General features: G+C 35.5%; 1 protein-coding gene across 1 annotated transcript; it reads left to right on the top strand.

Moving 5' to 3' along the window:
- The first annotated feature begins 6,298 nt into the window (after positions 1 to 6,298).
- Positions 6,299 to 9,098, top strand: LOC147623370 (jasmonoyl--L-amino acid synthetase JAR4-like). Its single transcript, XM_086821851.1, has 4 exons — positions 6,299 to 6,698; positions 6,845 to 6,949; positions 7,108 to 7,928; positions 8,294 to 9,098. The coding sequence occupies exons 1-4, from the start codon at positions 6,391 to 6,393 to the stop codon at positions 8,863 to 8,865; spliced, it is 1,806 nt and encodes a 601-aa protein (XP_086677977.1). The 5' UTR covers positions 6,299 to 6,390; the 3' UTR covers positions 8,866 to 9,098.
- Positions 9,099 to 14,594: the final 5,496 nt, after the last annotated feature.

Raw genomic sequence — 14,594 nt, 5'->3', positions numbered from 1 at the left:
GTTTGGCACATAGAAGGCAGGGAATAAACCGAGTGACTAAATTTCTTGGCCCTGTACCTAGAGTTCAGCCGGTTCCAAGCCACTCCAAGCCACCTATGCCTCAGCCGGTTCCAAGCCACTCCAAGCCACCTATGCCTCAAAAACACTACGCAAATCAGGGTCATCTCCAGGAATGGAAGGTGTACTAGAGAATGCCCCTCCATATATCGTATCTTGGTTCATTGGAGATGATCCCCATGATGACCACATCTATAAAAATTAATAATATTAGTAGTAAGCTTTATGCATAAAAACTTTACATAGCTCACATAGAACATACATAGCTCACATATGCATACATAGAGCATGTGTATGCTCTATGCATGCTCTACGCATAAACATATGCATACTGCATAAGCTCGATACATAAGTTAATGCAATATTACTATGCATAATGCATTTAAATTAATGCTAATACATTGAGCTTAATGCATTATGCATAAAGAATTATTGTATTAAGCTTTTATATTATGAGCTATGTGTATGCTCTACGCATAAACATATACATACATTATGCATTAATGCATTTAGCATATGTTGTATGCATAATGTAATAAAATTAATGCATTATGTATAATAAATAATGCATTAATGCTTAATACATATGCATTATGAGCTATGTATGCATATGTTTATGCATAGTTCATAATCTATTAAGATTATACATTATGTATTGTGAGCTAGCTCATAATGCATTAAGCTTATGCATTATGTATTGTGATCTACACATAAATATATGCACACATAGCTCATAATGTATAAGCTTAATGCATTATGAGCTACGCATAAACATATACATAGATAGCTCATAATGCAAAATATTAATGCATTATGTATTATGCATAATACATTAAGCTTAATGCATTATGCAATAATGCAGTAAGCTTATTGCATTAATCATATGATTAATGCATAATGTATTAAGCATAATGCAATAATGTATTAAGCATATGCATTAATGCATTAAGCATATGCTTAGTGCATAATGTATTAAGCTTAATGCATTATGAGCTATGCATAAACATATGCATACATAGCTCATCATGCATTAATGCATTACACATAATGCATTAATCTTATTGCATTATGCATTATGCAATAATGTATCAAGCTTAAAGTATTAATGCATAAGACATATTGCAATAATACATTAAACATAAGCTTAATACATGAATACATAATGCAATAATGTATTAAGCATATGCTTAATGCATTAATGCAATAATGCATTAAGCATATTCTTAATGTATTAATGCAATAATACATTAAGCACTATACATAAGCTTAATGCATTAATGAAATAATACATTAAGCATTATACATAAGCTTAATGCATTAATGAATTAACATATTAATGCATTAAATATAAGCCATTATTCATAGCTTAATGCATAATGCAATAATACGTTATGCATAAACTTAATGCATGAATACATACTGCAATACATTAAGCATTATGTATTAAGCTTAAGCTTATTCTTAATGCATTATTTCATTATGTATTAAGCTTATGCTTAATGCATTATTGTATTTATGTATTAAGCTTATGCTTAATGCATTATTGCATTAGGCATTAAGCTTATGCTTAATACATTATTTCACTACACATTAACCTTATGCTTAATGTATTATTGCATAAAGCTTATGTAATAATGCATTAAACTTATGCTTAATGCATTAATACATTATGGATTAAGCTTAATGCATAATGCAAAAATACATTACGCATAATCTTAATGCATGAATGCATAATGCAATACGTTAGGTGAAAATGCATTAAGCATAAGCTTAATGCATGAACGCATAATGCAATACATTAATAATAATTATTATGAATTAAGCTTATGTATAATTGCATTATGCAGCATTAATCTTAATTCATAATGCAAAAATACATTAATGCATGACTGCATAATGCAATAAGCTTAATGCATTTTACATTAAGCATTATGCATAAACTTATGAATGCATTATGCATAAGCTTATTAATTCATTATGTATTAAGCTTATGCTTAATGCATAATTACATAAAGCTTATGTAATAATGCATTAATAATGAGCTTAATGAGCTTAATGCATTAATAGCTTAATGAGCTTAATGCATTATGCATTAAGCTGAATGCATAATGCAATATTAAATTAAGCACAGTCTCAATGCATGAATGTATAATGTAATAAGCTTAATGCATTATACATAAGCTTAATGCTTGCATAATGCATGCATAAGTACTAGAGGAAAAGAAATAATCCCTAGCACCTGAAAGGTGCAAAAATAACAAAGAGTTTGGTCAAGGGTCAAGGGCTTACCTCTTATGCTTTTTAGAAGCTTGTACACAGTTGATCTTCTTTGGAGAAGACAGCCTAAACCTTGCCAAATAATGCATTGACCTAGCCACAAAAGAAAAAAAAAAGAGTAAAGTTTTTATTTATAAATAGCTATTAATACAACTAGTTAAGCATACAAGCATACAAGAGAGCAAGCAATACATTTGAGGTAAGTCTCAAAACCTAGCAATGAGTTTGCTGCAAAGATATTGTCTAGTTTAGTTGTAAAGAAGAAATAATAAAACAATTAACAAAATCATAGGTACATTTATCTCTCTCTCTCCACATACACACACCCCTTCTCCCCCCACACACAAGATAGAGACTACATGAGTGAGAATGGAGGTAAACATTATGATATTAATTAACTTATTGAGATTAATAAATAATGAATGTCTTAAGGTATTCTAAAAGTACCTATGAAGTTCCCTCAGATTACTCGTCGCTCGCCCATGAATTTATAAACTACCTTTAAAAAACTATAAATATTTTCTCATACTTAAATATTTCATGTTGTGTCTAGAAATTATCCTAACTCTCCTTTTGTTAATACTAAATAGCACCATATGTCTTTTATTGAGTGAAAAATTTGTCAAATCTATTGCTTAGGCCATCTTTTTATTCATTGTGTCCCTAGTTGAAATTGGTAAAGTATATATTAAATGGGCTTTCAAAGGTTATGTCATAGATTTACCAAGTTGTTTTATGGAGATCTTAGCTAAACCTAGAGGGAAGCCTAGAGACCTAGCGAGACCTACAGATTTTAGAAACCCTGATACTACCTATGAACAATTTAATTTTGAATAAAAAAGTGATGACGCTTAATATATGGTATTTGTTAAAGCCTGCAAATGTTATGAGTAACTCCTATTGTAACAACTATACAAAATTCAAAAAGTTAAATTGCTCTCATTGGTCATACTTCAAGGTAAGTACAATGATGCACACATTTAACATGGAGATCATAGATAAAAGGAAAAGAGAGAACATATAGCCTTCCTTATTTATCTTTTTACTCAAGTGTCCCACTCATGGGAGGGAGAGGGGGACAGAAGAGTGGTGTTCACCTTTGGAATATGTAACATAGCATGTGAGTTCAATTGAAAGGGTTGTGATTTTCACAAACTTTGGAAAAATTTTACATACATAAGTTTTTATTAAAAAAGTAAAAATATCTCAAAGTGGGGTTCAAAAGGGGTACTTTTATAAACTACACATTTACAAAGTGGGGTTCAAAAGGGGTACTTTTATAAACTACACATTTACAAAAAGACTCAAAGTGCGCTTTCAAAAAGGGTCCTTTTCTAAATTTCACATTTAAAGAAGGAACAATGATGTATTTGGTAAACCAAATAAGGGACTTCATAACATCTCTTAAAGGCATGTGATATACAAGGCTTTTAAAAATTGGTGATGTTCAGTAGATTCCATTCGTAAAAGCCAAGATGCTCTAAATAAATTCTATTGCAACAACCTTAAAAAATTTACAACATTAAGTAGCTCTTATTGGTTATATACTTCAAGGCCCAGGATGGTTTCATGCATTTGACATGGAGATAATAGACAAGAGGTTTAGATTAAAAAATTGATCTCATTGGTCATACTTCAAGGTAGGATGATTCCATGCGTTTGACATGGAGATAATAGACAAGAGGTTTAGATAAAACATATAGCCTCCCTTGTTGATCTCATTTCTCAAATGTCCCAAGGAGAAGAGGGGGAGTTGTATTCCATCGTGGTCTAGGAATATGTAAGATATCATTAGGGGTACTTTTGTAAACTACACATTTACAAAAAATCTCAAAGTGTTGTTTCAAAAGGGGTACTTTTCCACTTTTACAGAGAAGGGCCAATAATGTATTTGGTAAATCAAAATAAAGGGTTTTTATAATGTCTCTTGAAGGCACATGATATACAATGCTTTTAAAAATTGGTGATGCTCACTAGATTCCATTCGTAAAAATGAAGATGCTATAAGTAAATTCTATTGCAACAACTCTAAAAAGTTACAACGTACATTGTTCTCATTGGTCATATACTTCAAGGTAGGATGGTTCCAAGCATTTGACATGGAGATAATAGACAAAAGGTTTAGATAAAACTTTGCTCTCCTTGGTCACACTTCAAGGTAGAATGGTTCTATGTGTTTCACATGGAGATAATCGATAAGAGGTCTACATAAAACATATCTCTTTTCTCAAGTGTCCCAAGTGTCCCAAGGAGAAGAGGCGGAGTTGGGTTTCACCTAGGAATATGAAAGATATTGTCATGAGCATCTCACCTCAGTAAAAAAGTGAAAATATCTCAAATTGTGGCTGAAAAGTGATGCTTATTATAATCTCTACATTTATAAAAGGAGTGTATTTTACCAAAATTTAAAGATAAAGGATTTTCATTATACCTTTTGGATGTACACGATATGCAATCCTTCATTCTTTCCTTTCCTTCCCCTTTTGCCCCAAACAACACCCCATTCAAAATTTGAAAAAAGGGTAGGGTGGAACAAAAGGAACACCATGTTTTAAGGATTTTGAAGGTCTATAGAATGCTTAAAATTTTAGCTTTTAACTAAGTTTGAACTATTTTAGTCACAATGTAGAATGCACAATGTAGAATCTCGGGGATTCACCTAAAAATATGTAAGTGTAGCGCGTGAGCTCATCAGGAGGGGTATATTAATTCAAAAAAGTTATAGAACTACATTTATAGGAGGGGTTTTTTAAACCAATTTTGGAAAAAAAAATCACAAGTTTATGAGGAAAAAGGGGTCATTTTATTCATAAAAGTATATAAGTGTAAGGGGATTTTTAAATACCCCTTGAACGCACGTGATACATAAAATTTCTTAGAAGTGAACCCCCCCAATGTAGAATACACAATAAATTGTCATCAATTTTCTAATTCACTCACATATTCTACATGTATAATCGATTAAATTAAATACAAAAGAATAGGTTGATCAATGATAAATTATAGGGGCTTAGACCAAGTTAGGTTTTTTCCCCCCTCATATGAGTTGCATACAGAAATATCCATTTTAACTTTGAATTGCTTGGTAGGGATGAGAGGAGCTAACTAATGGTTGAGACTATAGAGTAACTAGTCATGCACGAGGTTGATTTACATTGATTATGATAGCTCATCCTTTTTGTGATACACAAGTATATGTCTCTTGGTTTTAACATTTGATTTTCCCTTTTTGTGATACACAAGTATAAATCTCTTGGTTTTAACATTTGATTTTCCCTTGTTTAAAGCGATGAGATGCCTTGAAGTTTTGTTCTTAATAGTTTTTGAGTGAAGCTTAGGTAATGCTCACCATTGTGACTAATCCATTCATGGTGAGTAGTATTGTTTTTTCAAGGAAGTTTCCACATATTTTTTTATCATGGGGGGTCGTACATACTACCTAATGCTAATTGGAGTCAAGTCTAAAAGCCCAATTTACGTGGTTACTTCAAGCTCATCTTGAGCCCTATGACTAGGGTGGTCTCTATGGGGACAAGCAGCATCATGATGCTTTAATAATTTTTAATTGGTGGAGTCAAGGACTTTAGGAGACGTGTTTGTCAAGTTATGGACTCAATTGACTCGCAGTAATGTACACGTCATTTCTCCTCCGTTAATTCAATTTCGAGACTTATGAAGGTAAAAAAGGTATAAAAAAAGGTTGGATATATACCTATATATATATATTTTTAAAGGCTGGATTATCCGGGCGGCCGGGCCAGTGTGGAGGCGGCGGGTGTTAAATAAGCAGCGCATATATATATATATATATATACACACACACACACACTCACATATATGTATATACATATATTACAATTATATATACTTATATACAATATATATCTATATACATGTATATACATATATAGCAACAAGGTGATGGCACTTATAAATACGAAACTTGCTGCGTTACCTTCTTCGCTGCCGCTCATGCCTCTTCTTCTTCGTTTTCTTGCCGCGGCCTCATTGCATTGTTGACTTAAGACACTTCCCTGCCTCGTAGGCCTTAGCACCATGCCTGGCCTGTTCACCCTTGCTGGCGCTGCCGCCAACTATCCTTTCATCATCGGCCAGTTCGAGGACATGGCCGCCCACGCGGCTGAGGTGCAGGAGATGGTCCTGCACACTATCCTGCAAAAGAACGCAAGCACTGAGTACCTTGACAAAATCTGTGGGCTCAAAGGCCGCACTGACCTTGCTTCGTTTAAGAACTGTGTTCCCGTCGTCTCCCACCCGGACCTCCAGCCCCTCTTCGAACGCATCGCCAACGGTGACCCTAACCCCATCCTCACCACAGAGCCCGTCTCTACCCTCTCCTTAAGGTATTTCAGCATCTCATCTATTCATTAATGCTTCTTCACATCAATTAATCACTTCCCTCTATCATCTCCTCCTCATTTAAAGCTTGATCAGAGCTATTGCGCATCTTTAAATGTAAACGCCAAGTGGGTATTTTTTGATGATGCAGCTCTGGGACTACATCTGATGGACAGCAGAAATATCTCATTCTCTACAAAGAAATTCTGCAAGCTAGTTTGGAATTGTTCAAAATAGGGTCTGCATACAGAGCCAGGTAGAGACAATTGCCAAAAAAAAAAGGAGATGCTTTTTTTTTTAAGTTTATCCTCATTGCTCACTGCGCACGGGTCATGGCAGCATATTGAATAGTTTTAGATTAAGTTTACTCATGCATTGAATGTGTATTCTATGATCAATGGTCTATATATGCAGGGATTTTCCTATAAGGGCTGGTGGGAGGGTACTTGAGCTAGTCTTTTGTGGGAAAATCTCTACATCCAAGGGTGGTTTAATGACTGGCACTGCAACTACACACTTGTTCAGAAGTGAGGAGTTCAAATTGAAGCAAACATCAACTAAGGTCCGGGCATGTAGCCCTGTAGAGGTGATGAATGGCTGTGATAATGTGCAATCCATGTATTGCCATCTGCTATGTGGGCTCCTCTATCAGGAGGAGGTGGAATTTGTCACTTCAACCTTTGCTTATACCCTAGTCGAGGCATTGCGATCGTTCGAAACTCAATGGAAGAATATGTGTCAAGACATAAGGCGTGGACATCTGAGTGATTGGATCACTGATCCTCATGTTAGAGATGCTATGAGCCATCTTTTGCATGCTGGTGACCCAGAGCTTGCAGATATGATAACCCACAAGTGCTTGATGGCATTGGAGAATGACTGGCATGGAATTATCCCACATCTCTGGCCCAACAGCAAGTATGTCTCGTCTATCATCACTGGCTCCATGGAGCATTATGTGAAGAAATTGCAGCATTATGCTGGGAAAGTTCCCCTTGTAAGTGGAGATTACGGTGCTACGGAGACCTGGATTGCAGTTAATACCAGCCCTAAATCACACCCCAGCAACGTTTCCTACACTGTGGTGCCAAGCTTTGCTTACTTTGAATTCATCCCTTTGCAAGTAAATAATCATAATGAAAAAGACCTGATCAAGGTGACAGAAAGCAAGCCACTAGGCCTAACTGAGGTGGAAGTTGGGCAAGAGTATGAGCTAGTGATAACTACTTATGGAGGTAATCCGCTCATCCATATTTTGATTTCATGTGGCAAATTTTCCATGCATTGCCTGAGGTTGTGATATTGGCATCCAGCACTTTTGTTAACTTTCTTGTAATTAATGTTTTAGTATGAAGTATGGTTACTTTAGTATGAAATAAGAAGTCAATGGATTTCAATCTTGTATTACCTGTAGATTAACTGAATTGGTCATGCCCAGTAGCATGAATTGTGTCACACATATTGATACTTAAGACTGTATTAGTGGTGAAGGTTAAACGAATTGATAACATTTGTTTTTGCTTAACAGTGCATTAACCAATTGATTAAGGATTGATGTCAGAATGCTAATATATTGCTGATGTGGTCATTACTAATGCAGGCCTGTATAGGTACCGGCTGGGTGATGTGGTGAGGGTGACAGGCTTTTTGAACTCATCACCTCAGTTGGCCTTTGTATGCAGAAAGAATGTGGTGCTATGCATAAACATTGATAAGAACACAGAGAAGGATCTACAAAAAGTTGTGGAGAAGGCTGCCAGCACGTTACTAATCCGTAGGATGGATGCTAATGACAGCATTAATAGTGGGGGTGTGGAGCTAGTGGATTACACAAGCTATGCAGATTTGTCCAGAGCACCAGGCCATTATGTGATATTTTGGGAGCTAAGCAGTGTCATAGAAGACTCTAAAATCCTGCAGGAGTGCGCTTCTGCAATGGACCTTGCATTTGTGGATCCGGGCTACGTTGGCTCCAGACGCGTTCAGACCATAGGGCCGCTGGAGCTTTGTATTGTCCGACCGGGCACCTTCCGTTCTCTTCTGGACAGATATCTTGCCAAAGGAGCTGCTATTACTCAGTATAAAACGCCCAGGTGCCTTGCCTCCTCACAGCTTATCGACATTCTTCGCAGCTCTGTATTAACTTCCAGCTTCAGCTCAGCTTATGAATAAGTTAATCACCTTGCTTACAAGCTGTTAATCCAAGCAAGATAGTGTGGATAGCACCCTAACCCTGATAATTATTTGCTAAACACACGAGATAATCATGATGTGGGCATGTTCACCACCCTTAGCTTGTTAATCAGCCGAGATGGTGACTAGCTTTGGGTGTAACTAAGGTCCTGTGACTCGTGGCATATGACGTGGTCCCGTTGTTTTTTTAATAAAATGTTGTTTACCATCAAGGGCGGTTTATGATGGTGATGTACATATTTTTTAAAAGAATTCTTTTTAAAAATATCAACATTATATATATATATATATATATATATCTGCAAATATCAACATTAAGTATTTCTAAGGACTGGGTCACACTTAGCTATTGTTCAAAAATATCAACATTATATATATATATATATATATATATATATATATACATATGTGTATATGTGCAGTTATCAATATTAAGTATTTCTAAGGAGTGGGTCACACTTAGCTCCGACACACCAATTCCACTGTCTTGTCGCTCGTCTCGTCTCGCTTTCCAAATTGGTCCTTTATAAGCCTTCAACATTTCGGCTTTCATTTGGACCACCTAGATGTGAAACCCCTATGTATTTTGATTGAATTCAATATTATTATAGAATTTTGGAATCACTTTGTGTGTGTGGGCAGAATTTTCTATCTCTCTCACACACACACACACTCTTTTTTTTATATAGTAATGATATGTTGCTATTGGGAAACCTAAGTGCGAGGTGAAAACCTACGAAGGAATATGCACTGTACAATGCGAGTCCCAAAAAGACCCATACTAGAGTTCCTCAAAAACAGTCGTAGAAAAGTGATAAAGTCTGCAAATCAACATCTTGGCTCGCATAACAACAGTGTAGTGTTTGTCGCAAGGAGAGCCTAAAGAAGAAGAAGGTGTTTGACATATGCTGTCCGAACATGAATCGGTTCCGGTTGTTCCAAATTGTCCACATACACACTCTCTCTCACACACACACACCCCATGGAATTATCAATCAAAGTAGTTGAATTATGTTATGCCGCCATTTTCAACCAAAAAAAAATTATACGATTCTCTATAACACACGTTCTCTCTCACACACATACACACCCATGGAATTATCAAAGTAGTTCTAATTTTAATACATTGGCGCTCTCTCTCTCTCTCTCAAAAACACACACACACGTTGCACTCTCTCTCTCTCCCTCTCTCTCTCTCAAACACACCATGGAATTATCAAGCAAAGTAATTCTAATTGAATTACGTTATGCCGCCATTTTCAACAAATCTTTTTTTATACGATTATAATAACTATTCTGGGATCGCTGCAAGGGTAACATCGAAGAGAAAGAATCTAGCATAAACTAGAGATTATGTCCCGCACTTTCCAGCAGGCAAATAGATACGAGGGAAAGAAAACAACAAATCAAATATTAATCTAAGGTATAAAACATTTGACAGTTGCCTCGGATGTGACCATGCCTTTCAAAATTGAAACAAGTGGAAACAAAAGAAAGAAAAAAAGCTAAATCACTCCAGTTGGACACACCCAGGCAAATTGTGAGTGTCAGTGATCATTTTTTGTGTTAATGAGTGTACCTACCTGGTTTTAATATGTCTTATGATCTCACAAATTCACATACAAAAATATATATTATATGTAAATATATTTTCTCTCCTTATATATAAAATGCATGTGTGTTGCTCATTGCGAATAATATACTATGTTTTGTCGCTGGTCTGCTTCGCACACACCAGCGGTTGACTGTTGTTGGGGCAGCTGGCTTGTTGCATGAAAGGCAAGTAGCCTGTGTAAGTAATTGACCTGCCTTTTTGGTGGCAGATACCACTAGCTTGGCCATGCTAGGCACTTAGCCTCTGGAACCTAAAGTTTAAGCTATCCTATTCTTAGTCAATCCTATAGCACATCCCAGATTCCATTTCCACTACTTGCCAAAAACACAACCAAGGCCCATGGCCCTAATCCCTCTATGAAAAAGGATAACTTCTTTATCCCTCTACATTCTTCTTCCATGAAAGGTATGATGTAATATGTATGATTGTCACTTTTCATTATGAACAATTGATAAGTTCTCTATATTAATGCCCTAATTATTGTGTACTCACATTTTGTACTCATAGAGGAGAGACACTTCTTCTATTTCCAAAAAGTCTTTACTTTTTTTTTTTGGATTCACCTTGGGAATATATCAGTGTGTACTCATAGAGGAGACAGTTCTTCTATTTCCAAAAAGTATTTACTTTTTTTTTTGGGATTCACCATGGGAATATATAAGTATGTCTTGTCCATCAAAGACAACCTAAAACCATGATGTTAGAGAATTTAGTTTCTTACACACTTTTTTTTGGGTGAAAATTACATAATCATTCGCGTAAAGGAGTTCCAAAACTGTTAGTTTTTGGAATGTTTTACTGATAAAAGATTCAAAGTTCTCGACAATATTGTGCAATACTTCGAGACAATGATTTTCACCCAAGAAATATTTGTCTCCAACAATGTGATAGCTAAATAATCAATTTATTGAAATGACTTAGCAGAAAGAAGGAGATAACATATTGCAATCTCTCTCTCTCATTCGTTGTGCGTGCGCGCGCACACACACACACACATACAGTAAATAGAAAAATCTCTCTCTCTCTCTCTCTCTCTCTCTCTCTCACACACACACACACACACACACACACTCACACACACACACACGCACACACATTTAGAATAAAATGCATGCACATGCACACACACACACACATGCACGTGGGAACACAAATATAGAGTAAAATCTCTCTCTCTCTCTCTCTCTCTCTCTCTCTCTCTCTCTCTCTCTCTCACACACACACACACACACACACACACACACACACACACACATAAAACATGAAATTTCTATATGCACAATAAAAATATTAAACGTATGTAACAAGATTATTCTCCCTTTTTAACATTTTTTCGCGATTTCAATAACTAAAATCTCAATGTTTTATCTATTATAACAAAGGCTTTCAATGACTTTTCTTGTTTTTAACGTAAAATATTCATGTTCCGTTGTGTTAGATTAACATTGGGTCCAAGTGGCTCAATTTCAAGTGCTTTATTTCCACAAACGGCAACCTTTAACTTTGTCAATTTTACTAAAATCTACCCAATCCAGAACACTATCTCATGTGAATGTCTAAATTGATTGGACCAACTTGTCCTTATGTGAAACAGGTACTTGAGATTCTTTTACTCTCGTTTAATTATTAAAAAATCTCCAATTTGCAAACGATATCGCAAGATTTTGAAATTGGGAGGATCACTTTAGAATCAAACATCGGTGTCACAAATCATACAAAAGTTATGGAAGATGTGAGAGAAAAATTTGTGGATAGTGGGATTTGATGTACTGTCTCAACGGATTTCGTTTTGATATGTTTCTTCCATAGGAGTGTGGTTCAAAAAATGAGAAGTAAATAGAGCATTAAAAATAAGCAAGAAATATTAAACTTGAGGTGATATATCAATCATTGTCAATAGGATGTACACATGCACATCACGCGTGCAAGCATACACATATGCTCCTTGGAAATTCAATAAAGAAATTTCATTTAAGGTGTTTTTCACATTGAGAAAAATTAAGTAAATTAGCTATATGTTTTAATATTCTCATAATAAAACCTTTCATAAGAAGAAATGATTTTGTTTAAGGTCTATATATTCACATACACGCACTCTAAAGATCCATTTTGGACTTTGCACCTATAGTTTTCAAATGTTAACACAATTAGACACTCTTAAAACTGGAGTTTTCAAATGTTAACACTCGTGATTGGTAGAAGTTCTAGTAGTGTACACCACAAAACCCATGCTTGTTTTTCATGCATATGTGCACATACATGGTTGTGCATGTGGGAGCACAGGTGTGCACACATATACAAACATGTGCACACACCCACACGCATGCCCACACACATGCACACCCACACACACACATGTGCATGTGCATGTGCATGTGCAGCATTCACACGTGTATGTGTGTGTGTGTGTGTGTGTGTTTGAGTATGAACCAATTCAAAAGAAGAATAAGGGTAACCACATCTCAAAGACAGAGAAAGAAAGCATGAGAAATATAGAAATCAAGAATATTGATCTTTCCAAAATCTGTAAGTTGTTTTGGGTGGTCTATTCCTAATGCAAGAGAAGAAGCTATATAAGAAATAAAATATCCCTCTCTATAAGCTTATAACCCATTAGCATATCCAAAAATTTGTAAAGCTTCATTCTTCTTCAAAATCATGATGCGATCAACTTCAAAAGGTACAGCAGAGCCACTAAGAAATCTTGATAGCCCTTTGAGAAGAATCATGCTAAGCTTTACAGGTTTTATAAACTTGCAATGCAAAATTAGTAACTTTGAACTATAAAAGTATTTTATATAGTTACCAATAATACATCCTTTCCATGACCATTTTCTCTCTTTCCTCCTACTCAAAGGAGAAATTCACACATTCACACTAAGCTGCAAATAAAAATGTAAGTTAGTATTACAAATATTTTAAAAGAAACCTATTGAATTGTTCTTATAAGCTTTTTAATTACCTTTGGATTTTCATTCGAAACTAAGATATCATCCTTCTATTAGTTAATTGAGATCTTTTATTAAAAATTCTTGTTGTCTATAGGAGAGTCATTTTCAACAAACTTAGGGGCAACCCAATCTGATATTCCAAGATGCAATTTAAGCAAACTCTGCCTCTCATGAAAGAGCATCTTTATAGCATTTAGCTTTGGTAAAGCACAACTCCAATGCATACCTGGGATCAAAATACTCAGATGACACATCCTTAGTTTGAGCAAACTCATCCCCATCATGCAGAACAAATCCCTCATTATCTCCTCAGGCGGGCATATACAATAAGCACAAGTGTGTACTCCAATGAAGTCCTAGGATCAAAAAACTCAAACAACACATCCTCAATTTGAGAAAAAGTCTAAACAGACCTATGCAAAATAAGATTTATGTCTATCATGGTACAATCAATTTTTAGAGCCAGCACAGGTAAAAGTTAACTATTCAGACAAACTATAGTTCTTCAATAGCTCATCTCAGAATAGCACTCTAACATATTACTATAGTGCACAATTCAATTGATATACTACCACAATGCATAATCTAACATTTATGCTAGGCATATCTTATTGATTAGGCAAAAAAAAAAAATTAAGGTAAGCATAGCAATTACATGCAAAGATAAGCAATTCTTCAACCACAAGCCTCGTACATGTGTTCATGGTAGGTATTGCATTGGAGATGCTCAAAAGATGTGCAAATCTTAAGAGAACAAGGCACTGATCGAATCGGAATGACCAAGGCATTGATGAGATCAGAATGACCAAGTCTTAGGCCCTTATCTACTTCAATATGATGGTCAATCAACATCTACTTTTCTTCTACATCATCCCATAGAACACCTTGGCACCATAACTACACCACCAGACAAGGCCTTTTTTACGACAAGCAAGATAGGGGGAGTTGGTGCAAAGTTTGTGCGCACCCTACCAACTAGTGAAGTAAGTCCTTATATGATAGAAGAATCTACAATAGATTTGCAGAGGTCTCCAAGCTTTTGGAGCATGAAAATAGTTGGGACAAAAATGAAAAGAGATGCTTGTGCAAATTTTGAGAAAAAGGTACTGACACGTGACCATTCTTTAAGAATTGTGCCAACT

Source organism: Cibotium barometz, chromosome 27 (genome assembly GCF_041138505.1).
Source record: "Cibotium barometz isolate CiBa-2024 chromosome 27, ASM4113850v1, whole genome shotgun sequence".
Lineage (NCBI taxonomy): Eukaryota > Viridiplantae > Streptophyta > Polypodiopsida > Cyatheales > Cibotiaceae > Cibotium > Cibotium barometz.
This window is presented reverse-complemented; position numbering and strand designations above follow the sequence as displayed.

What these genes read in the sequence shown, in the direction of transcription:
- LOC147623370 (XM_086821851.1), top strand. Translation starts at nt 6,391, where the DNA reads ATGCCTGGCCTGTTCACCCTTGCTGGCGCTGCCGCCAACTATCCTTTC. An exon ending in GGGTCTGCATACAGAGCCAG is followed by an intron (nt 6,950 to 7,107) that starts GTAGAGACAATT and finishes CTATATATGCAG; the next exon opens with GGATTTTCCTATAAGGGCTG. An exon ending in AGTGATAACTACTTATGGAG is followed by an intron (nt 7,929 to 8,293) that starts GTAATCCGCTCA and finishes TTACTAATGCAG; the next exon opens with GCCTGTATAGGTACCGGCTG.